This window comes from Schistocerca gregaria, chromosome 1, assembly GCF_023897955.1.
Source record: "Schistocerca gregaria isolate iqSchGreg1 chromosome 1, iqSchGreg1.2, whole genome shotgun sequence".
Taxonomy (NCBI): Eukaryota; Metazoa; Arthropoda; class Insecta; order Orthoptera; family Acrididae; genus Schistocerca; species Schistocerca gregaria.
Genome location: NC_064920.1, coordinates 868,904,517 through 868,929,713, shown reverse-complemented (window position 1 = coordinate 868,929,713; position 25,197 = coordinate 868,904,517). Strand labels below are relative to the sequence as shown.

At 37.3% G+C, this 25,197-nt stretch overlaps 1 protein-coding gene across 4 annotated transcripts in view; it reads right to left on the bottom strand.

The window, feature by feature from the left end:
• The window catches only part of LOC126273185 (armadillo repeat-containing protein 5-like), a 233,335-nt gene extending 213,428 nt beyond the window's left edge, over window positions 1-19,907 (bottom strand). For 2 of the 4 annotated variants that reach the window (XM_049976722.1, XM_049976712.1), the window contains exons 1-3: window positions 18,590-19,347; window positions 18,234-18,460; window positions 6,655-6,832 (exon numbers count right to left, since the gene is read on the bottom strand). In XM_049976722.1, the coding sequence (XP_049832679.1) occupies window positions 6,655-6,832; window positions 18,234-18,460; window positions 18,590-18,832 (648 nt within the window). In that variant the 5' untranslated portion in view covers window positions 18,833-19,347. Of the gene's footprint in view, window positions 1-6,654; window positions 6,833-16,756; window positions 16,853-18,233; window positions 18,461-18,589 lie in introns of those variants that run through there. The other 2 variants (XM_049976704.1, XM_049976731.1) reach the window with 2 other exon arrangements.
• Between the last annotated feature and the right edge of the window lie 5,290 nt (window positions 19,908-25,197).

The following is a 25,197-nucleotide window of genomic DNA, read 5'->3' as shown; positions in this document are numbered from 1 at the left end:
TACATAACCTGCAGTTCTACCCCCCCCACCCCCCCCCCCCCCCCCAACCGCAAAGACAGAAAGGGGCTGCCACATGATATTCAACTGACTTGGGTGAATTGTATTTCTTTTTCTTTTTTTTAGTATGGAGAAATAAGAGAGATAGTGAGAAGGTGGCTACCACAAAAAATGTCTGATTATATGACACTCATCTTCATCTCAGTTTCACACAAGTTACTTATTTCATCACATTAACAATGGTTTCACTGTCCATTTAATTGACACATGGCTGCCCCAGTCCTCAAAATTTATTACTTCTATCACAAAAAGTGTATTCTTAGAATTAATCAGTATGCTTCCTTTAAAAGTTTTTTATAATTTTGGCTGCGATTCAGACCTATAATTAATTTGAATGTCTACCATTTTCCTGTTGTGAATTCTTTCTTTGATCATCTTAATAGAAAATGATCCCACAGGGTATTTGACGTTTGCATGACTTAAACTTACTGCTGAATATACAAAGTAAATGAAACACATTGATACCTATACAGGATATTATGTTTCTCTGTATGAAACAGAAGTTTGTTCTAAATGTGATGTGTGGGATTAGTAAAAGTAGCAGATGGTCAACGAAAAAATATTCTATATAAATTTCACAATTATTTCCTAAATATGATGTCCAACACCAGAACATCAAAGGAATTCTCAACAGAGAAAATTTTTTAAGAATGCCGAGTAAAGTGTTTTATGTTACATTTACGACTGGCACAACAAGAAATTCTCAGCTAGTCATGCTTCAAAGAAAACTTATTCTCCAAAATCTGGTGGACAATAATTATTCATATCTTGTAAATGAGTATTTAACATTAATGCTGTACAATTACACAACTGTCTTTACCACACATCAACATAAAATCATTCTCGTATTTTCACAATTAAAATATTACAAAGATTATGTGGAGCTAATTTCAATATTTAAATTAATTTTAAGTGATTAGTTAAAACAGAATAGAGAAAAGAAACATTTTGACAGCCTCAATGGGAAAAATTTGCTGCACTGCATTCACGAATACAATGTTCTAATTTAATAAATCATCATACCTTACTGCAAAATTTCAATTTTCCAGAGAAGAAACAATTTTCCCTTTGTGTCATTATGCAGACTGTAGCGATTCGAGAATTTCTGTGTAAATTCTAGAACCACAAGCCTTTAACCGACTCGAACACATGATATTCTAGATACGGGTGTGGGGTGGTAAAATCCTACCTACTGTGCATCACATGTTTGTGTGTGCAGGTTTAAAACCAGTCGCGGGAAGAAAGTAGACGCAGAAGTCGAACGGCACCGACAGGTACCTATCGGACAATCCATAGATGTGTCAGTGAGTGAGTAAAAAAGAACCATGGGATCTATATGCAGCTCCATGCTTATTGTGTCACTGACTATTGTTATGTGAAACAAGAACAGTTTAAAAAGTACTCTTGTAGACTCTTGACGCAGCCTTGTGCAAGTCATGGTGTCTAAGCAGACTTTCTTTCAAAAGTAAATCAATTTCTTTCTAACAGACGACTGTATGAGAGACTTACTGAAGTTACATATTATGTTGAAATTGAGAATTTTTATTGTGCTTGAAAGTCAAACACATCATTGACTGATGAAACGTAAAGTTTGTATGGCTACTTATTTCACTAATAGAAAGAGGCTTGAAAGTTCCTATACCTAGCGTTATTTGACAGAGAAGAAGTCAAGAGAGTTTCCAGCAGCTGGCTATCCAGTAGAGAAGAGTGGCTGCAAAGCCCAAGTAAGACACCTCATAAAGAAGTGGAATGTGGTTTGGGGAAATAAATCATTATAACCCAGACCCACACTCACACTTTAAGTCATCAAAATGTTAGAAGACATATAAAAAATGAAAACTAAAGAGTAAATTATTTATTTCAAGCAATACCAAGTTAGATGTTCATTTGTTTTACAAATGTGTGAAAAAATATATAACACTCTACCTGTCACTGAAACATTTTTTTAAGAGTAAAGACTGCAAAATAAATATGAGCTAACTTGTGAAATAAAAAGTGTTGCAACCTAAAAATGTGTCTGGTTTAATTATACTTCATGTTAAACATAAAGAATACGCTCCCTCAATTGATGATCCTAACATGATAGAAACATAAGAATGTTGCATCTTCAAAAGGCGAACTGAACAAGGTCAGTGCAAAATTGCTGCTACTTTGGGTCGAAAAACCAAATATGTGATTCTGCCAAGATGAAGCACATTTCATATCTTCACCACAACTACTAAAACTATGGTGTTTAATTATTTACTAGCACACTGGAGCCATGATTTGTTGAAAATATCGGGGGTGTTGTTGCCAGTTCTGGGTCAAGTAAATATTGCTTAGCTAAGGAGAGTCTCCTAACAGTGTTCCTGGAAACTGCAGTTAGGCTATCTAAAGCCAACTCAACTGCTGTCAAAAATGAAAGGTTATGCAGGAAAAAATTAGTGAAAAATGCTCCCCTTCACTCTGTCCACCCCTCCTATATCCATCTCAACTTGTTCCCAGATATGCTCATCTGACGGCGTAGACCTTGCAATGCAGTTCAGTGATAAAAATAAATTCATTGCATGCGAAACAGTTCAATGAAGTAAGCCAATACTACTCCCACAAAATACTTGTGATACAGGGCAGGCTGCACAGCAGGGGCTTGAAACTCATTTCTTTGTGCTGATGTACAGGCCACCTTGTAATAAAGCGTGCCATTACTACTCCAACACAACATCACATCATACTGTGTAGTGTATATGTTGGGGCCCAGAAAACCATTTCTTGGCCCAGACATGTAGTAGATTGATTTGGCTGGTCAATACTGTTCTCACACTAACATGTCTGTCATGCAGGGCAGTCTATATGGCAGCTGCTGAAAACACTTTTACCCATAACTAAACTCCTATTGGAGCTAGGAAGTTATATAAACCCCATGGTGCTGATACTCAGCATACCTTCTGCTTCTGTGCCAAATTTGGTTGAATTCAATCCAAGAGTTTGGTAGCAGATCACAGACATGCAAACATACACACATACATTCTGCTTTATATACATAACAGATTCATCCAGCGATCATCTGACAATGATACTGGATTTGTCGTCATATTACAATGAAAAAAAAAAACTTAAAAAACACACACATATTCCAAATTAATAATTGCTTTAAGATGATAGGATACACGGTTGTGTGGCTAGACAAATGTTATGGCCATATTCACAGTATTTTAACAATTTATGAAAAGTTAAGTAAATTATAACTTGTGGCAGATCATATGAAGGAAATGTTATCAATTAATGAAAACATCAACCCCATTACAAAAGTTGTCATGAGCTATAGAGTCTATGTTATAGTTACACAGAAGGTGCATGCAAACAGATGAACTAGGACATCAGCAGAGAAAAACAGGACTCTAAGATGACCATGTTCCTGTAAGAGGAGCAGAAGCTGATCATGATATAATAACAAAGGCAAGTATTGCTACTACCACTTTGATTTTGATCCATATAGTACACCAGAAAAACATATTCAGCTTGGTGAATGGCAAAATCAGAGAAACTAGAATAGGCAGACACATAATATTATGCCCCAGATGTTGTTACAGGCTGTCAGTATCATTTGTTTGCTAAGGACAACTATTCAGAGTTAATAGTTTTTTGACTACAATGGAGCAGATGTCTCTACCTACCAGCAACAAAAACTGACAAAATAGAAGCAGCTGAATATTAACAGTTTGCAGTGAATGGTTCTCAAATTCCAATCTATGGCTCAAAATTGCCGAATGTTGACCTCACATTAGGACACAATTTTCAATGTTCATTTACTTCACAGGCGCTTCAAAAGACATATTGGGCACCTGCTTCTTTCATTGTTTTCACCTTCTGGTTGATGTCAAATCGAGAGATTGATAACAACATTCAGTTCAAACAAAAGGGAAATGTAACATGTACTGAAGCAAATGATACAGCTAGTTACCTTCAAATCCCCTGTAAATTTTCAGAATATTTCTTCGGTTAACAAAACCATGCGCCATACTAAAAGGAGAAATAAAACCTCATGTTCAGTGTCCAGTTCAGAAGAACAGCACTTGCAAAGTATAACACACTTTTTGAACATCTTGATAAGTTTGGTCTGATGATTAATCTTTGAACGTCTATGTTTGGTACTCAGAAAAGAAGTCTTTGGGCTGCATAATTATGCCAGAAGGCACCAAACCAGACTTGGAGAGAGTAACAGCCATTCTACATGTACTTATCCAGGAACTTTCAAACAATTGTGAGCACTGCTTGTCACACTCAACTTCTACTGCCATCACCTTGAAAATGCTGCATTAAACCAAGCTCCTCTAAATGATCATCTGAAGGGTAGTAAGAAAACTAACAAAAAGAATACCAACTGCACTCCAGAAGAAATTAAAAAATTGAACAATGCATGGGAAATCTGAACTGAGCTGCACTACTAATGTTTCCAAGTGTGGAATATGACCCTGCATTGTTTGTGGATGCACCAAACTTCGCTCTGAGATGGAATTCGTAAGAAAATTGTTCCCCCCAATATCATTCCCTTGCCGAGAAGAATTACTCAGCTTATGACAGATGACGTCTCACTATTTATTTAGCAATAAAACAATTCACATATCTACTTGAAGGAAAGACATTTCTGTTTACACACATCATGCCCCATTAACTTATGCATTCAAACAAAAGAATAAGAAAGCTTCATCATTGTAACTCTGTTATCTCCCCCATATTTCTCAGTTCACAACTGATTTGCATTATGTTCTGGCACAGAAAAATGTAGTGGCCTGTCATCTGTCTAAGACGGAAGAATTAGAGATGACAGATTACAATTCAATAGCTGTTGCTCAAGAAAAAGACCAAGAACTTCAACACCTCCAGTCAAGTTGTAGCACTTTACTGAAATTTAAGCAGTTAACTAAACTTGGTGCATTACGGCTGTAATGTGATATATCAACAGAAATGATCAGTCCATATGTTCCCAAACAATTTAAGATCAAAGTTTTTAAACATTGTTACAACTTGACTCATGCAAGTATGAGACTGTTTGCTCAAATTTTAAGAAAGATGTGAAACAATGGACTATACCACGTACATTCAGCCAGAAGAGCAAAATTACAAGGCATATTAAATCATCTTTTCAAAAATTCTCCAGCTTCAATGAACAGATTGAGGTGGTACATATTTGCCTTGTAAGTCCTCTAGCACCTTTTGATTGATTTGCTTACTGTTTAACTTGTATAGACAGACTCACCAATTTGACAGAAGTTGTGCCCCTTCTAAACACTGAGGCAGAGACAGTTGCAAGAGTTTTTTTTTTTTTTTAATTTCTCAGTTATCAGATTTTGGTACACCACAAAAATTAATATCAAGGAACATAGTTTCAATCTAGTATACCCTGAGCCTTGGCATAGATTTGTGGCTATAGACTGACTACAACTACTGTGTACCACCCACTACTGGCTAATGGAAAAATTGACAGATTTCGCACTAAGCTAAAGAGTGCCATATGAGTCTACACTAGAAACGAATGAAATAAGATGTTACATACAATATTACTTGGTTTCCACTCCACCTCCTCGAATGAAAGCCATTCTACAATAGCAGAAATGTTGTATGGTATTGCAATGAACTCAGGAGAAACTTCTTCCACAAACCTCATATCACAACCGACAGTGACCTTCCAACTTTTGTCTCTGAACTGAAGAAAATGATGACTCACATAAAATCTAATGAGTATTTCCTAAGGCCAAGTAATCTCCATTCATCCAAAAGGATCTTAAAAGTGTAAGTCATGTCTTTGTTAGAACATATATGATATAGAGTGGATACACACAAGAATACGAAGGTCCTTATTAAGTTATGCAATATTTATTCAAGTTCTTCATCTTCAAGATTCAAGATAAACTAATCGACATTTCTACTTATAACTGAAACCAGCCTATTTTCTCACTGATAATAATGCACATGAGCATCCAAAACTAACAAGTCAACTGCCAGCTGACAAGGATACAAAGCAAAAAAAGCCAAAAAATGCCACACAATCAAGATGTGGTGAAATTCCCTGTCAAGTATACAAGTGGCACTGTGTGACATCCATGCTGAGGGGGAACAATGCGGGGACGTACAAAAAGTGTAAACAGTGACTAAAAAGTAAATTATGTATCTCATATTATAGTTCCAATGTATAATTCCATTTGTTGTACAAATATACATTCAAAGAAATTATATGAAACTCACTGCCAGTCACCACCTCAAAAAGAGAGAGAGAGAGAGAGAGAGAGAGAGAGAGAGAGAGAGAGAGAGAGAGAGAGAGAGAGAGAGAGAGAGAGAGAGTGTTTGCAAAAATGTTAGAAGTGAGTTGTCAAATGAAAAGTGTGGCAAATCGTGTCTGATTTAGTCAGATTTTGTACTAAACATACAGAATAAGCTCTCCCCTCCTATTCTAAAGTTTTTCTTCACAGGTTGCTATTATTCTATTAAATAATAATCATTTATTGTAAACTTGTCACAAATTGCAGCAATGTGAAATTTTATGAAACAAAACAAAAAAGACTACAACCAATTTACAAGATTACAATGAGATCAAATAATGTTACTAAAGAAAATTCAGACCTGTTCAGCACAAACATCAGTACAATGGTTTGTTATCACAGCGAGTGCCTTGAGCACCGCTTTCACAAGTTCTTTCCCCACAGCACTTTCCTGTGATGTCTTCAAATGAACTGCTACATTCTGGACCAAATTGAGTTCCAACATCTCTGTTCTATACTGAGAAACACTCCACAGCAATCTGCAAACAAATATGTCAAAATTATTAGAAAATGATTGAAGTTCTGAAACTTATGCACTGAGTACTTTCATTAGTAATTGTACAACAATATATGAAATTCTTGGATTTACACTACATACAAAATCTGAAAAGGATATGGCAGATAATAACATGTGTAGCCACTTAGTAGGCATCTGGTGATAATCTTTAAATAATCACTGGATAGATACTTCATACATTAAACATGGCCAAATTTCTTTAATCGAAACCATTAAAAGTGTAGAACTATCTTCTATAGATAAGTCTAGAGGCTGAAGAAGTAATGAAAGAAATTTCTGCATACAAACTTCAGTCAGTCTAGTACCCAGTCACACGCACGAATATACCATTTTCGCTTTTTTCTTACATGTACTGTGTAAAAATATGTTGCAAGATGCCTATGATGAAATAGTAAACTTTAATGGTAGACAATGAAGGGAAACAATAAGTGACTGCATCTCAGACACTACCCACAACACTGGAAGCTATGGCAATTTCATTACATTTTTGAAAATTCTTAGCACACGGGGACAAATACTCTCTGGAACCCACAACACAGAGAGTTAACGCTGATAAACTGATGTAGGAAAGTTCTTGTATGATGTAAATACTTTAGGATTAAAGGATACCACTTGCTGAAAAGCATAAGTGTTGAGTTGTTGATAGAAAAAACTTGCTGTCTTTCAGAGTTATCTTTTGATGAGTGAGAGTATGGAGACAGACACACACACACACACACACACACACACACACACACAAACGCGGGCGCGCGCGCGCGCGCGCGCGCGCCTTTGCCCCTACATGATGCCCATTAAACTTACAGTGCCAATGCTATTTTGCAGCAAGTGGTCTGATAATGGTGGGGGTAGTGTTGGACGGGGTGGGTATAAGGAAAGAGATGCATGAGATACAGAGAGAGATTGGGGGTTTGTGGCTAGAAGCTCAGAGGGAGGCAGATTTGCTGGATATGAATGTGGAATGGAAGAGTGGCAAGTACAGTTGTAGCAGCCAGTGGGAAGCAGCACATGCTGAAGGCTACATGGGGAATTGATTTGGGAGGGTCTGGCTGGACAGAGTCAGGTGAAACTGTTGGGTGAAGATTGAGGCCAATCGTCCACATAAAAATGAAAGTAATACAAAAGTGAAGGGTAATTGTCCTATATGGTTTTAGTAATTCAAAGGATGACACAAAATATACACAGGTACAAACAGCAAAGGGGATTCCACAACATACCCTCTGTAAAATGACCACCTATTTATTTGAAACCAATGTCAGATTTAGGCCTTCGTAAATTTGGCAAGTGTGTTTCTTAAAGAAGTGAAAAGCGACAGGAGAGGAAACATTAAACAAGTACTTTGCTGTTCTTTGATGGTATATAGCAGAAAATTACCATTTCAGAAGTGGATCTGCTGTGACATGTACATCACCTTTTTTCTGTGTTAAGAAAGTGCAACAATGGAGGATGTTGCTATCTTTCTCGTAAAATTTAAGGAAGCACTTGGGATATGTAATTTACCTAGTATTTTTTAATTTTTTAAAAACGAAGATCAATAATATAAAAAATGAATGTTTTATTAATATATTTGTATTTGACTCATTCCATATCCCACGTGATGTGCTCATAATATGAGATCAACAGAACTTGAAATAAATAAATAAAGGACAATACCTGCTAAGAGCTTCTACTGTAGATCAATTAAATGTAGGATATTTCCATTTGGAACAATCTGGAAAGAAAGTTCTTGAAGGAAGGAAGAAAGCTTGGTGATTAATATCCTTCAACAACAAGGTCATTAGACACAAAATGCTAGCTCATGTGGGGATGGATGGAAAAGAAAATCGACTATATCTTTTTCAAATAACCATCCTGTATTTCCCTTTGAGTGATTTAAGAGAAAGACGGAAAACCCAAATCTGGATGTCTTGACAGGAATTTATGCCATCGTCCTCTTCAATGAGAGTCCCGTGTCTTATAACAGGGCAACCTAACTTGAAGCAAGTTCTCAACTGTAGAGACAAAGTCAAACATTTTATTTACTTGTAATTAGGTAATTATGCCCCCTTGGGCATTGTATGATGCATGTATGTATATCCAGTTTACGATCTCCCATTTTTATCACTGCTGCGTCGCAGCTTAGGTTTCAGTACTGGCACACGAGGCTGTGGTGCATTATACTTACTACCTGAGCCCCCATCTTACTCTGTTACTCGCTCCTGTGAACAGGAACTCTTTATGCAGATCTTGGTGCCTCTCATGACCATTTAGAAAAGGTAATGATTTTATTATTTTATATTTCTAGTTTTTATTGAGTTTAACGAAGGTGATGTTGGCCTGATATATTCGACGATGCCCTTTGGCTACACTGACTAAAAAATTCTTCTAAGAAATACCAAATTAAGGTATTTGCTCTTTCAATAGTTGATCTGTTTATAAATGCTTATAGGTTTTCCAAGTCTGCACAACGCGATCGTGATTCTTAAATAGATGTATTTGTTCTCTGTTTTCTATGTAGATAACCTGAAGATGCCTAAATAAGACAAAACGTGTCGTTGAAGAGTAAAAAATTGCAACCAAGACTGTTTTTAACCAATACATTTTTATATCCTCTCTACTTCAACCATCATCAGTTATTTTGCTCCCCAAATAGCAAAACTCATTTACTACTTTAAGTGTCTCATTTCCTAATCTAATTCTTTCAGCATCACCTGACTTGATTTGACTACATTCCATTATCCTCGTTTTGCTTTTGTTGATGTTCATCTTATACCCTCCTTTCAAGACACTGTCCATTCCATTCAATTGCTCGTCCAAGTCCTTTGCTGTCTCTGACAGAATTACAATGTCATCAGGGAACCTCAAAGTTTTTATTTCTTCTCCATGGATTTTAATACTTACTCCGAACTTTTCTTTTCTTTCCTTTTTGCTCAATACACAGATTGAATAACATTGGGGATAGGCTACAACCCTGTCTCACTTCCTTCCCATCCACTGCTTTCCATTCATGCCCCTTGATTCTTATAACTGCTATCTGGTTTCTGTACAAATTGTAACTAGCCTTTCGCTCCATGTATTTTACCCCTGCCACCTTCAGAATTTGAAAGAAAGTATTCCAGTCAACATTGTCAAAAGCTTTCTCTAAGTCTACAAATGCTAGAAACATAGGTTTGCCTTTCCTTAATCTTTCTTCTAAGATAAGTCGTAGGGTCAGTATTGCCTCACATGTTCCAACATTTCTACCAGTTTTTCCATTCGTCTGTAAAGAATTCGCATCAGTATTTTGCAGCTGTGACTTATTAAACGGATAGTTCGGTAATTTTCACATCTGTCAACACCTGCTTTCTTTGGGATTGGAATTATTATATTCTTCTTGGATTTAGTTAGAGAGATAGAGAGAGAGAGAGAGAGAGAGAGAGAGAGAGAGAGAGAGAGAGAGAGAGTACATAGTTAAACATAAATCGTTACAGGTTAAAAAAGTACTCTTCAGACACTCAAGTAAATGGTGAGCATCTTGCCAAATTCTTCACTGAGAAAGCATACTATAATTGTAAAACTGACTATTCACTGCAACAACAGGTCACAAATTGGATCAGTGGAGCACACAAATAAATAATTATCCATTTTAAAAAAACATCAATCAAGAACACCGCTCCAAAAGCAATGCCAGTATAATGTACTTGTACCTATATATGCGTTTATCAGAAGTACTCATTATTTTGCCTCCTGAAGGTAGGTAGCTATTGGTCAATAATTCTGTCTCATAGTTTAGTAACTAATTACTTTACTGAAATTCATTAAAGACCAAATTACCAATTGTTTGTACATAACAATAATGGAATTGCCTGGACGGAAAATACATCAAATAAGTAAAATGTAACCACTTACCTATAGAGGACTGGTTAATGGAGCACAGAACTGTGTAACAGAAAACAGTTAACACTAGCTTCTGAGCTCTTCCTCTCTCTCTAGTAAGAGTACAACATTCACATACACAACTACACAGAAACCCAAAGATATGTGTAAGAGCTCAAAAGCTAGCTTAATCATTTTCTATTAGATATTTCTGTGCACCATGCACAAATCCTCTACAGACGAGTGGTTGTGTTTACTTTATTTTACATATGATAGTTCGTACAGTTTCGATATCACCATCAAAAGAAACTGCCATCTACCATCCACTGTTGGATACATGCCTTCTCTAGCTGTTTCCACTCGTCTTCAGTGACATGCATCCATGCAGCTCCCACATCTTTTCACATGTCTGTCCTTACCTCTTGGAATCAAGCAAAGAACATCCTGGGTCTATTGTACTGTCCATTTGCTTGACTGCATGTCCCACTAATACCCACACAATTTTCACAACCATCATAACTGTCTTGACTCTCATCTGTTTCCTCAATCATTTTTTGTTTTCCTGCCTTACATCACATAGCATAAGTGAGAACTCTAGAAATATATAGTTTGTATACTTTCTATTTCAGACACACCAAACCCTCACTAAAAAAGAATAAGAAAGAGGGAGGGGGACACTTCAGACCAACTTTTATACTTTTGTTTAGCTATGAATGAAAAATACAAAACTTTGGATGTTGTACGTATTTCTTTTATATCTGTCGGTTGCTGTCCTCACCTGCGCCAGATATAAAAACTGTGTCTGGTTCTAAGACTTCATGGTTAATTTGTACAATTGTCTTTTTGATGTATTAACTGTACATTTTAATATGTATTATCATTGATTTTCAGTCCTACTGTTATGCTTCCCTGTTATATTCTTCCATCTGTTGAAGTCAATCTCCACTAGGAGCAAACAGTCTAATGTCATCAGCAAAACAGTGGTTTACGAGTGTTCTATTAATCCACATTTCTCCTTTGTTTTCCCAACTTATGGTTCTTTTGGGTCTGCTGAGAACTTTTAGTGCTATGAAATTTCCCCGTGTAACTCCTCTTTCAATTTTGAATTTCTTGTTGTACTGCCCAAATCTAAAGGAAATAGTTGTATCAATGTATTTACTCTTTGGGTCAATGCTATGTAGTTTTTTTGAAGGATTTTTAGTGATACAAATACAGCTGCCAATAAATAGAAAACAGTCTGTGTATGCATAATGAATTCAATTATTGCGATCTGAGAAAATTTTATTTGCAAACCTAAGCCGAAAATAATATGTAATCAGTCTAAATAAAGCAAAATATAATCATATTAAATGAACAATTTTATTTTATTTATCACCAGAAGAACAAACAGTGTCCAAAGAAAGAAATTTGAAATTGTTCATTAAAATAAAATTATTCTATTCATAGATCTTCTGCCTGCACAAAAGAACAGAAGGACAGAAGAGATATATATAGTGTAAAATAAAATATAAACTAGACAAATTATATTAGAGATTATTGTTTTATATTATTGTGTTTTTTTCTGTTTCTTACCTGAAAAGCCCAATCTGAATCTTCAGATGCTGAGCAAACACAAATTAAAGTGAATAAACATTTTTTAAATTCAGTTTAAGGGAACACAATAGACTGTCAGTACTCTTCTGAATTATAGACTCATATCACTGACATCAACATGCAGAGGATTTGGGAACATGTACTGTGTTCGAACGTTATAAAATATCTTGAAGAAAATGATATATTCGCATACAGCCAGCACAGATTCAGAAAATACAGTTCTTGTAAAATATAACTGACTCTTAATTCTAATGAAATAATGAGAGCTATTGACAAGGAAGCTCCAGCTGATTCTTCAGTTCCACAAGAAAACTGGGCAGTCAATATCTCACTTCTGTGGCTGAGCTCTGTTGGTGTAGGCACCAAGGTAACTTTTTTTTCCACAAATGGCAAATGCAAATAAATGTGCACTAATTATCTCTCCAACAAAGAATCAGAAAGCTCTGTCCACACAGGAAGTAGATCATGTCTAGTTTCCACCATTGCTCAGCCTCTGTCTCAATTTCATAATTAAACTTTTCTGGAAGCCTTCACCCCCTCCAAAACAATAGTATCCTATGGGTGTAAAAAAATTAAATAGTAAAAAACAACATGTAAGTCAAAATTAAAGACTCAGCAGATAAATGATGTCGCTGCATACAATGTCGTCTGGAATCTTATTTCTTAACACACGTGTACAACCTCATCACGTAGGATTTCCCAACACAATAAAATTAAGACTTACGTGTTGGCTACTTTGATCAATTTGGAAACATATTGTCTCTCAGGTCAACAATCTCGTATCCTCAAACCAACATTTAGTGTGATATGAGGTGAAACCAGAAAGTAAGTTCTGATCACATCCAGAGATGACATGAGTAGTCAGGAGTACATATACACTGGAGTAGAGAGGAGGTATTTGGGAATAAAACAATGTAGTTTCCGTCTTGTGGTGGCAGTGGTTATAGCAAATGCTACAATAAAATGGCAGCTCTGATATTATCTCCCACCAACTCTAAGATGAATGCAGTTATCCATTATTTGCACACTCAGAAGCAATCTCCAGCAGCAGCTGAGATCCATAACCAATTGTACCACTGTGCCATGGGTATGGATACAATATTATTAGCAACAGCGCAATCAAATGATGGTGTGGGCAATTCGCTGAAGGATGAACCAATACTCACAACGAAGATCATAGTGGCTGACCACTCCTCGTGACACCAGAACTAATAGAAAGGGTTTGGTAAGTGATTCTGCAGAACTCTCTCGTCAATTCCCCCAGAAGTTTCACTCTCTGGTGCACAAAATTGTCTCCTAGTGGTTTGGTTTTCACAGTGTGCATGATGGGTTCCTAAGGCACTGCCAGGTGAACATGAAACAAAACGTCTGGCTGCAATATTAAATACCTACAGCAGCACACAGAGAAAACTGACCAGTTTCTCGATCACACTGTCAGTGGGGATGAAACATGGGTGTCGAATGCCACACCAGAAACAAAACAACAATCCATTCATTGGAGACATAGTGGTTCATCTGTAAAGATCAAGTTAAGCAGAGGGTCTCTGCCAAAAAATATTATGTGCACGGTCTTCTGGGATCAACATGGTGTTCTGTCCAAGTTTTTAATGCCAGAGGAGACTACAAATGCTGATGGATATTGTGAGACACTGAAAAATCCAACCGGAGGCATTACACTTATGCATGAAAATGCAAGAGCCCATGCAGACAACGCCACATGAAACGTGTTGAATCAGTTTGGACAAGAGTTGTGGACCATCCACTCTACAACCCTAACCTCGACCCAAGTGATTTTCAACTCATTCTTCTCATGAAGGGTCCTCTGGCAGGAAAATATTTCCACAACAAAGGTGAGGTGTAGAATGAAATGAATTCATGAATAAAGATGATGATGGCAGACTCCTATGACATGGGCATACGACTGACGGTGCACCATGCTAAGAAGTAACCAATGGCAAGGTAAAGATTCCAATAAATATTTCTTACACAGTAATGTTTTTGTTTTCTTTATTGCATTGGAAATTACTTTCTGGATGCACCCCATACATCAATCTACTAATTTCAATTTTTGACACCTTTATCATGAAATATCATCTTGTGAAGTCAACATGTGCTTCACATACAGAGGGTTAACCAATATATTGGTTCTCGGTGTCTTCACAATCAAGTATGCTGTCCATATACTGCCAGATGTGAAATCTTTCAGGTTCTTCATGAGGACAAACATTTTTCCTTAGGCACAAAAGAACAACTACAAGATTGAAAAGAGGCATTAGTCTAACATATGTTGAGAAGAAGTTTCTTTTTACCTGTGTTATTACCAATATGACTTTTTTAAAAAATATAAGCTACTTTTGGACTACACTGTGATGTTCTCAACATAACAACATGGCAAGTGCCTTGTTGGACATATTTCATATGGATGTGCAAGTGAAACATTAATTACATCATCAGCCACTATGCAAATACATCTCACACATCTGTAGCAGAACACAAATTTTGACAAGCAATATGCCTTTTTCGAATTCATGCTGTCCTTACTGTTGTCAGCAGTTTTCTGATTGTGGTATCAAATGTGGTGTACGCTGCCTGACTCGATTCCATCTCAGAAATAGCACAATATTTTCTGCAAGAAGGTTGCCCGCTAGTGCTCAGCTTCAGATAAACAAACAGTTTAGGCATTCTTTATGATGCAACTCTGACTCATTAAATCAAGGCAGCCACACTGTTGAGTACTAAACAAGACAAGTACGAAGTGATCTCTTCAGTCCACTGCAGCCTGACATCTTATGCTCATTACAGTTCAGCCAACAAGAGAATGACAAATACTATGTATGTGACTCGTCATCATACAATTGGGCATGCAAGTCAAAAATTGTATAGGTATGTAGACACTGATTGTAACATCATGCTGCATCTCTACAATACTTCGCACTCAGCCACAGCATGAAAGACCCCAAGATCTTGATTTTGCACGGCCATTTCTGTGAAGACACAGTTTTTTGTGTTATGGAACAAACCATAGACCATAAACATCTTCCACCCAATATCATCCTGGATAATGCACAGTGATTATAATGGGGAAATACTGTCAGATGTGAAAGAAGGTTCAAGTATACCCCAAGGGAATGTTATCTGGCTCTTAATATTGAAAATTTAATATACATCACCTGGTGAAAATGTCTGGAGCTCCACGAGACTGCCCATGGAAGACACTGTTGTATACGAAAGGGTTAAAGTTCTTGGAAATTGTTAAGCAATACAGGAAGATTTGTGAAGGATCAATGCTTCTGCTGGAATGGGCAGTTGACTGTAATAACGAACTATTTCAGACTCCTGTGTTCTGGGTTAAAACTGGATTCTTCTTATTATTTATCTTGCAAAGGACAAAACAGTAACTGGTGAACACTTCACTAGTGTCTCGGAACAATCAGACGAAAGAATGCATAAGAAGGGGCCCGGTTGGCAAAGCATTAAAACAGCTTTCATTAGGACTCCTGCTCAAAAAGACTTTTGGCACTGGGAAAACCACAAAAATCTGAAGTAAAAACTGTTATGTGACAGTCATACAATTCAGCAGATTTGGCACCTTCTGACTTATGTCTGTTCCCACACTAAATGCAGTTTGTAGTCTGAAATTATTTTGAATCTAATGAATGGATTATTGAATTTGTAGATAGGTATTTTACCTAACATCCAGAATCACTCAACTGAAAAATTTTGCACAAGATGGGCAATGGCGTAAAAAGAGATACTTTCAATGCCATGGCATGGAAATTTTCTTCTTGCTCTCAAAGATAAATCATCAGCCTGATGGATTATGTTAGTGTTATGTTTCAGCATACCAATTTAATGCTCAAGTACACAGTGGCTGCTGATCAGTATGGGACCTGAATGAGAAATTAGTCACTGTAGAGTAATTTCTCACGGATCAGTACTGCTTCCTTGGGCACATCAGGCAAATATCATTTGATACGAGCAACCTCTACTTGATTCCTTGGGCATGAAATCTGAATTGCCTACTGTATTTTATGTGCAACTCCAAGAGGGAATAAGGGCTGTGTATAAGAGCTTGCAGAGATATCTCATAAAGGGGCATATCTGGCCAGCCAATGTCTGAAGATGAATGGTGAAGGGAACAGCAGCAGAACTTTATGTATTATGGCCACACATTGGTCCTCCACCCTTAGGTCTAGTATTACCTGTCATCTTTTCCAAGGATAACGTAACTTTTGAACATACACTTCTCAGAAGGTTGAAAGCATCTCTTGAATATGTAGGCACACTGGACTTCTCTGTTTGAGAAACTTCAAATCTTCTTTGTAAATTTTGAATCTTTTCACATTTCACTGCTATGTAGCAGCATTCAGTTACTACATTTATCTGTCTTCCTTCATTCATGATGTAGTGTTAAAATCAATTTATATCATGGAAATTAGTTTTCCTGATATAAATTGCCTACCTGAGATGTATTTCATTCCTTCACCTTCTTGCTCTGGCATCTTCTATTCTGGACTTGTTCTCCCATTCGCAATTTTATGTCAACGAGGGTTTGGGGAGAAAGGAAAAAGAAGACACTCTGGTGGTTTCCTGGACTGGTGCTATGCTGATCACTTTGAATGCTGGTAAGCACAGAACATATTTGCTGCTGAATTCACTCTTACATATGCAATTGTATACACAGATGTTCACAATTGTATATACAGATGTTCATATTGTCATTTCAGGCTTCTGTCTGTGACACATGCTAAGACAGGACACCCAAAATAAAGTCAGAGTGATTAAATATATCAAGGTATGGTTTTTCCTTGGTTACAACAGGAAATGGGTCAATTTTTTTCAATAAGCAAGTAATTTTAATGTTTGTAACTATCAAATTATTACACACTTTAAAAAAAGAACTATAGTACACTTTTTACTGCAGCATCGGAAGAAGAATCTTCACAGAAGTGTGAAAAAAAATCACACAATAAAAAATGCTTTCATCAACTCTAAATCTTCACTATATTATCCATAAGAAATTTAATTGGCTCTGGCAGGTCGTCGATTACATGTAAATGTATGTATCTGGTTCGGTAAACACTATATTAGGTCCTTGGAGTACTTTCTCAAGGATTTTTTGAGCCTTGAATTATAATCATATTTATTTATTTACTTCACTTTATTCTGTTTTATAAGAAAAGAGGTATACTGATGGCCTATTTTAATCAAATTAGTTCCAAAAGGTACAGCTGTGAAACATTCCTACTAGCCTTAATCTCTTTTGAAAGAAGAAATGAAGGTCTCTACATAACTTCTCCATTGGTTTTTTTCCTTAGGCAATCCTCAAAAACAAGGAGCTCATACCATAAATGAAGTCAAAAGACCAATTTGTGCAGTATGTGTGACATGGCAATGACCAACTGTTTTGTCACAAACACTTACACAAATGAGAAAATGCACTATTCTTTCTACAACAGAGCAGGAATATATGCTTACATGAAAAATTAAAGTTGATTAGTAAGGAAGCTTCTAAAACAGGTACCTAACCAGTAACATTAAATTATTTAACCATAGTTCAGTGCTATTAGTTATAATAAGAGATAATTTCTTGTAGACACACGTGAAGTCATACACTGGTTTAGTTAAAGAAATTCGCCTATAATCAAAAGCAAAATTGTTAGAATATTTTCAACAGGGTTGCAAAATTCTGGTGAACACTGTTTTAAATACCTTGTTCCTAGAAAAGGTGGGCGACATGACTTGGTAATAAGTAGCTAGACAGGGATGGTGTAGAAAATTTGTGAAAACAACAGCTTTTATTGAGAACAGAGTTGCTATACCACATAAGTTTTTGCAGGTTCTTTACTAGAATTAAAAATCCTAAAATGGAACGTGAGGTATTCACTAATTTTATTAAATTAAGTACTGGCAGTAAAATGATTGCAATATGTGTGTACCTGATGGCTCTCACTAGCATCTGAATGGTAGCTAAAGAGTTAGTACCGTCTGAACCGCTCATAGGAGCTAGAACAGATGAAATACCAGCACGGTGCAGTCTGTCTGCCAACGTGCGGTCCTGTGCAAGGTTCCCCACAAGACGGCAAGCTCTTCCTCGAATACTATCCCTCTGTTCCTCTTGCCGCAGTAACTGAACAAGAGCTTCTGACACTCCTGCGTCTAATGCCTGAGAACATTGAAAATATTGTATTACACATTTCGTTGCGTTTAATGTTAACAGTTGAATCTAAATATACTACAACTTATAGACAAAAGAAAACGAAAAAGATATTTTAAAACCTATGTAACAACGCACCTGGTTCCGTGCAGGCCTCTGTAAGCACGCATTCCCCAAAATACTTAAACATACGTCTACGATGTTCTCGTTTGGTTTACGCAAATAATGAACTAAAATCTGAATAACTTTATTGTCTAGAAGAAGCTCGACACCTCCTTTCGTGTTGGACACATTCTTCCGAATTTCTAATAAAGTCTTGTACACCTCAGAATCGGACGTCGACTTCAATTTTGAGAAATATTTAGCTGCTGCTGTACTCATTTCTCGTTACTATAAATTCTAGAATAATTCCAACATAATCGTCATAAAGTCTGTAAGTCGATGGCTTCAAGATAGTTGGAAATAACACTTTCTGGTATGCAAAATCAAGTACGCTCGAAATATGTTAATTAATAATATCGTGTGATATTATATTATGAATTTAAGGTACATGTGTTTTTCAAAAAAATAACGAAAACAACTTTTTTCGAGAATTAACCTCAAAATTAATAAAGTTTTACGGTATAGTACGTATGCCAACCTCTACATGGAAAAACCCTTTAGATGACGCATCGATGCGGTACATGTTATACGACTTTCTAGATACTTTCTACAATCTTCTTTGTTATCTATATCTGTCTTCACTCCGTATGATAAGACAGGTATACAATTAAAAATTACAATAGATACAAATAATCCAATTAGTACTATTTACATGAGATATGTTATTTGTAATGTTGGCAAGCAGTAAACATCAACACTTAGTTAAGATACAAACATCACAAGGGTTACGGAAATCAGTGTGTTGAAACAAATTGTGCTAACGAAAATGCAAGGTCTCAACTGTTTTCGCAGCGACAAAAGCAGTTTTAATTGCAATGGGTAACTTACATAAACCTGTAAATTATTTTCACGGTAACACATTTTAGAACTAATAAGAACGGACGAAGGAACTATTTTCTTAGTGTTTAGATTTTAACGTCAGGTTTATTTTACATTCGCTTCATATCCCTATGTTAAGGCTGAATTATTGTTTCAGTAGGTATGTCAGACATTTCCGTGTCACACTGCCTGTGATTCATTCGAGAGGCAGGTGACTGTTATAAAGAGGGGAACACAGTAGTTTTTCAAAAGTGGATCAAACAACCCGACTGACAAATCTGAGAAGACTAGCAGTCACTACCTTGACAGAAATATTTCATTGAAGATTGAACCATATGCCTCTCAAAATCCCATTTTCCAAATGCCGCTTCCGATCGAATTTTCTTTCCACTTTCGATAATAGAAGAACATAGTCGTTCCTAATAAGCTCTCTTCTTTTTTTCCCTGGTATTAGGGGTGGCAAAAAATAATGTAACTGATAGAAATAACAGGTTACTCAGAAGTAACGGTTACAGCGATAACCGTTCCTCTGATACAGGCAGTTATTTCAATATTTGTCTAACGTCAACAGTGCCTCGCTGCCATCTGTTGATCGAAGATCGTATTACGCTTTCCCGTCAACTCATCGGAGATCTGGTTAGGAGCTAGGGAGAGGGTAGACCATTTGGATGGCGTTCTATAGGCTTTGGGAATAACTGTGAGACTGCGCGCCATCTGTTGATAAGAACTGTGTACTATATCGCGCGTCTTCGTTACTTTTAGCACAAACAATTAAATAAAGTTAATGTCCGAGCGGTGGCTGATAGTAGCTGCAGTACAGGCATTAACAAGTACGGTCGTTCCCTTAAGCCACCGCCTCATATGTCAATTTAGCTTGGACGGGTAGTATAAAGAGAGGTACCATAAGAAATTCCAGAGACTATGGAAATAACTATCAGAGATCGGTATTTTCCTCTGGCAGTTATCTTTATTGGCTCACAGTTCTCGCTCTCTGGCAGGTAACCTGGAAGTTGGCAAAGGAATAACTGTGTCTATGTTCCTGACACAGTGACTCCTGTCTTAGACCCCGGTGATATTACAGAGACGATAGTTACTGGAGCGAACAAATATTTACATACTTCTTCGGAAATTGCCGCTGGCCATCGCGAACGACAAATAACATGTCAGGAAGAATAACATAATAAGATGAATATAATAATTATTATCCTCATCATTTGTCAGGAGATTGTCAAAATATGTCAATATATTACAGTAACTGCTAATATTTACGGAATTGATACACTGTCAGAATAAAACAGTTACTCACATTTAATAAATTTATCACACACAGAATACCCGACCTTGACTGTTGCAACCAAGTGCTGTCAAAACTGAAATATAGCAGAATTTTTACCTAAGCTGGTCTATCAGTCTCTGTTGCGATATTCATCTACAGAGTAGAAAGAGGGGTCAATGGAAGCGTCCGATTCCACCTGTCTGCTTCGACGTAAAAAGGTGTTGTGGTGTGTGAGTGTCATTACGGCACGGTGTTGATGAGTTGGTTTTTGTGTGTGGAGGGGGGGGGGGGGGGCTGGCCGATCTAGTTCCGGAATTTGTTGGTGGTAATCATTTTTTTTCTAGCTGTGATGTTTTGTGTGTTTGTGGAGTATTGAATGTGATTTAATTTATGTAGGGATGATTGATTTGTGGACTTTTGGGATTGTGGTTTTATTTTTCGCAGTTGTAGGTGTTGGTTTTTTGACATCAGTAGCTGTGGTGGACCTATATAGGTCACCAGAAATGACCAATTCCCATTTTCATAGTTGTATGTGTTGATGTTTTGCTATTGTCATCTGAGGTGTACCTATGTAGGTCAAGGGAAATGTCCGATTCCAATTTTCGTGCTTTTAGTTGTGGGTATTGGTGTTTTGGTATGGTCACCTATGGTTGACCTATAGTGTTCAAGGGAAGTGTCCGATTCCTGCAGATTTTTGTTGGTGTAGAAGAATTCTGTATTTTTTTCTTTTTATTATTCATTTTGTGTTTTGGGATCATGGTCTGTTTTTTTTACTAGCTTGTCTTCACCCTAAAACCCCCCACTTCCCACAGTTGTCCCGTTGGTTTGATTGTATTTTTGGTGGTTGATGTTATTGTATTATTTATATGTATCTTCGTGTTTGTTGCCGTGTGTGTGTGTGTGTGTGTGTGTGTGTGTGTGTGTGTGTGTGTGTGTGTGTGTGTGTGTGTGTGTGTGTGTGTGTGTGTAGTGACGTCATGAACACACTTAAAATAACCATTTCCAGCATATTGATAACGGGTGAAATCAGACACTTCTGTGTCAAAAAGTCTTTCAAACACACTGTAAACCGTGCTTTATCTGAAACTAAGTTTTTAATGGTTGCTGACTTGCTGGCAGTTTATTGAAAATGCATGTTCCTGAATATTGGATCCCTTTTGGACCAAGGTAAGTGATTTTAGGTCTTTATGTAGATTGCTGTTCCTATTTCTAGTACTGATATTATGTATTGAGCTATTGGTTGGAAATACTTGTAACAAATTTCATTAAGGAATAAATATACTAGAGATTAGAATACAAAAGTTACTTGAACAGGTTCCTACATGATGTTCTTGAATTTATACCACAATCTGAGCAGTTCTCTTAGACTGTTCGCAGATGATCCAGTAATTTACCGTCTAGTAAGGTCATCCGAAGACCAGTATCAGTTGCAAAGCGATTTAGAAAAGATTGCTGTATGGTGTGTCAGGTGGCAGTTGACGCTAAATAACGAAAAGTGTGAGATGATCCACATGAGTTCCAAAAGAAATCCGTTGGAATTCGATTACTCGATAAATAGTCCAATTCTCAAGGCTGTCAATTCAACTGAGTACCTGGGTGTTAAAATTACGAACAACTTCAGTTGGAAGGACCACATAGATAATATTGTCGGGAAGGCGAGCCAAAGGTTGCGTTTCATTGGCAGGACACTTAGAAGATGCAATAAGTCCACTAAAGAGACAGCTTACACTACACTCGTTCGTCCTCTGTTAGAATATTGCCGCGCGGTGTGGGATCCTTACCAGGTGGGATTGACGGAGGACATCGAAAGGGTGCAAAAAAGGGCAGCTCGTTTTGTATTATCGCGTTATAGGGGAGAGAGTGTGGCAGATATGATACACGAGTTGGGATGGAAGTCATTACAGCATAGACGTTTTTCGTCGCGGCGAGACCTTTTTACGAAATTTCAGTCACCAACTTTCTCTTCCGAATGCGAAAATATCTTGTTGAGCCCAACCTACATAGGTAGGAATGATCATCAAAATAAAATAAGAGAAATCAGAGCTCGAACAGAAAGGTTTAGGTGTTCGTTTTTCCCGCTCGCTGTTCGGGAGTGGAAAAGTAGAGAGATAGTATGATTGTGGTTCGATGAACCCCCTGCCAAGCACTTAAATGTGAATTGCAGAGTAGTCATGTAGATGTAGATGTAGATTCCAACTATCACTACGTCGTTATTTAACTCTCGAAGTATTTGGTATTCGCTAGCGAAAAATAACTTGGCAGTTATTAATAACCGTTAACAATAACGGTTATCAGAGAATAAGTGGAACTGTGATAACGGTTACTCCAGAACAGCGGTTTGGCCCACCTCTACCTGGTATCCTACTGTTCGCAAGGCTTAGCACAAACGTGACGTCATTTTGACCTAAAGAGCTGTCTATCGACTTTCATGATTGTTCGGTTCACAACATGTGTGACGAACATGAGCGTCAAAAAACATGATGGTCAGCGTACTGTCAGCTGATGACATGCGACAGGACTGCGGTAAATAACCAGGAGTGCCTTGTGAGGGGAAAAGTACATGTCGTTCGAAAAACGTGGCCATGAAAGTATCCATGCCACTGTCAATGATATATTTCAGCAAATTAAATATATCATATCACCAGACTCATTCAGTATACTCCTGCTTTGGGAATAATACCGGCCGCATTCTTCATTTGTGTAGCCTGTTGCGTAATTAGTTTATCGATGCTTAAACGGTGTATGCAACCAGTGAAACGCTTTTTATCGTCACTTAGCACCAATTAAAACATTGTCATTCATGGGAGTTTCTTGATTGTTTCTAGCTTACAGTGAAAATGTTATGTCTGCATAAACATACATCCGTATCCAAGTAATCACAATGAAACTCGTATGCTTACGATTTTGAACACTTTTTAGCAGGAAAACAAAGGGAATACATCTCTGGTAATTCCCACCTTTCGAATTTTTGTAACAGACCATACAGATACGCCGGCATAGTAGGCAGCTTGTAACAATCTTGTTTCACTGTACAATACTTAAAATTTCCTGTTTTGCTTCTTGATCGCATATTACTTACTGTTTCACTTCCCTCACGATGAATTTTCTATCCTTCTTGCGATCTGAAGACATTGTGGAGGCAGAAGATATAGTCCCAGTGGATAATATGCTCACGAATCATTGAACTGTGCAATGTTCTTGATAAACGGAAAAGAGTAAGGCAAAAATTATGCAAAACAATGTTGATATAAATAACTTACAAATATAATGTATTAAACAGCGAAAGAAGAAACAGTATTAATGACAAGAAAATTCAGTAGCAAAGCAATATTTTTTCAGACAGCCAATACTACCACTGCGCATATGGGTAGTGACGAAGGAGGCATTGGGAGGATTGTTTTCCTGTTCCTCACCTCATCTCTCCTTTAGTACTTGTGTGTACAACACATCGTGATGCATCCCAATTTACTTGATTGCACTTGAACTTGTTAAGTTACAATAACGTGTGCAGCCCACACACTATGCACTTCTGAATTGTATCTAGCTTTTAATTATTCTGGTACAATAGCTCCATACTTAGCTATCATATACAACCACCCGCTCTTAGAAAGAGCTGTACCCAAATACTGCAAAGTTGCACAAGTCACACCAATACCTAAGAAAGGAAACATGAGTAATCTGCTCAATTACTAACTAACTTCGAATTGCAGTAGGATTTTGGAAAATCTACCATGCTCAACCATTGCAAATTATCTCAAAGAAAGCGATTTACTGACGGATTACAGGATCAGAAAATATCGTTCTTGCGAAACACAACTAACTCTTTATTTTCATGAAGTAATGAGTGGTATCAACAGAGGACGTCAAATTGATTCCATATTTTTAGATTTTCAGGATTTTGACACCTTTCCTCACAAGCGACTCCTAATCAAATTATATGCTGCAAGGGATGACTGTCAGAAGGGTAGAAGTAAAAATGGTTCTGGTCTGGTTTGGTATAAGGATGCACTCTCCTCAGAAGGATGGTGGTGATCTGTTGTTGTTGGTAGAAGCAGTGAAAGAAGATAGATGATTAGTTATTTATTTCCATAAGTTACAAGCAGTGCCTTCACATACTATAGAATTGCGTTGTAAGCAGCCTTCAGTCTGCTCAAGGTAGCTGACACTGCACATCCGCTCCTCACCGGCTACTGTTATGCCATTACAGCCGTGGTGGCTTTGACGCTCGCCGCACTGCAATGCCGTGGTACTGGGTGTAGGCGACGTGTGTGTTGGACATACATCGCCGTTCTTCTTTATATTTTGAACCACAATGATGGTTGTCATGTAGCTACATAGTATGACAATCGAGGCCTGCCAATTGGGAAGGCCCTGGCCCATCAGCCAAAGTATCAGGAATGATGGTTTCCTGACTAAGACGATAAGGAAGGCACCAAGATCTACCCATCTGCGACGGTAGCAGACTGTGGTGTTTAACTCCGAGACTGTG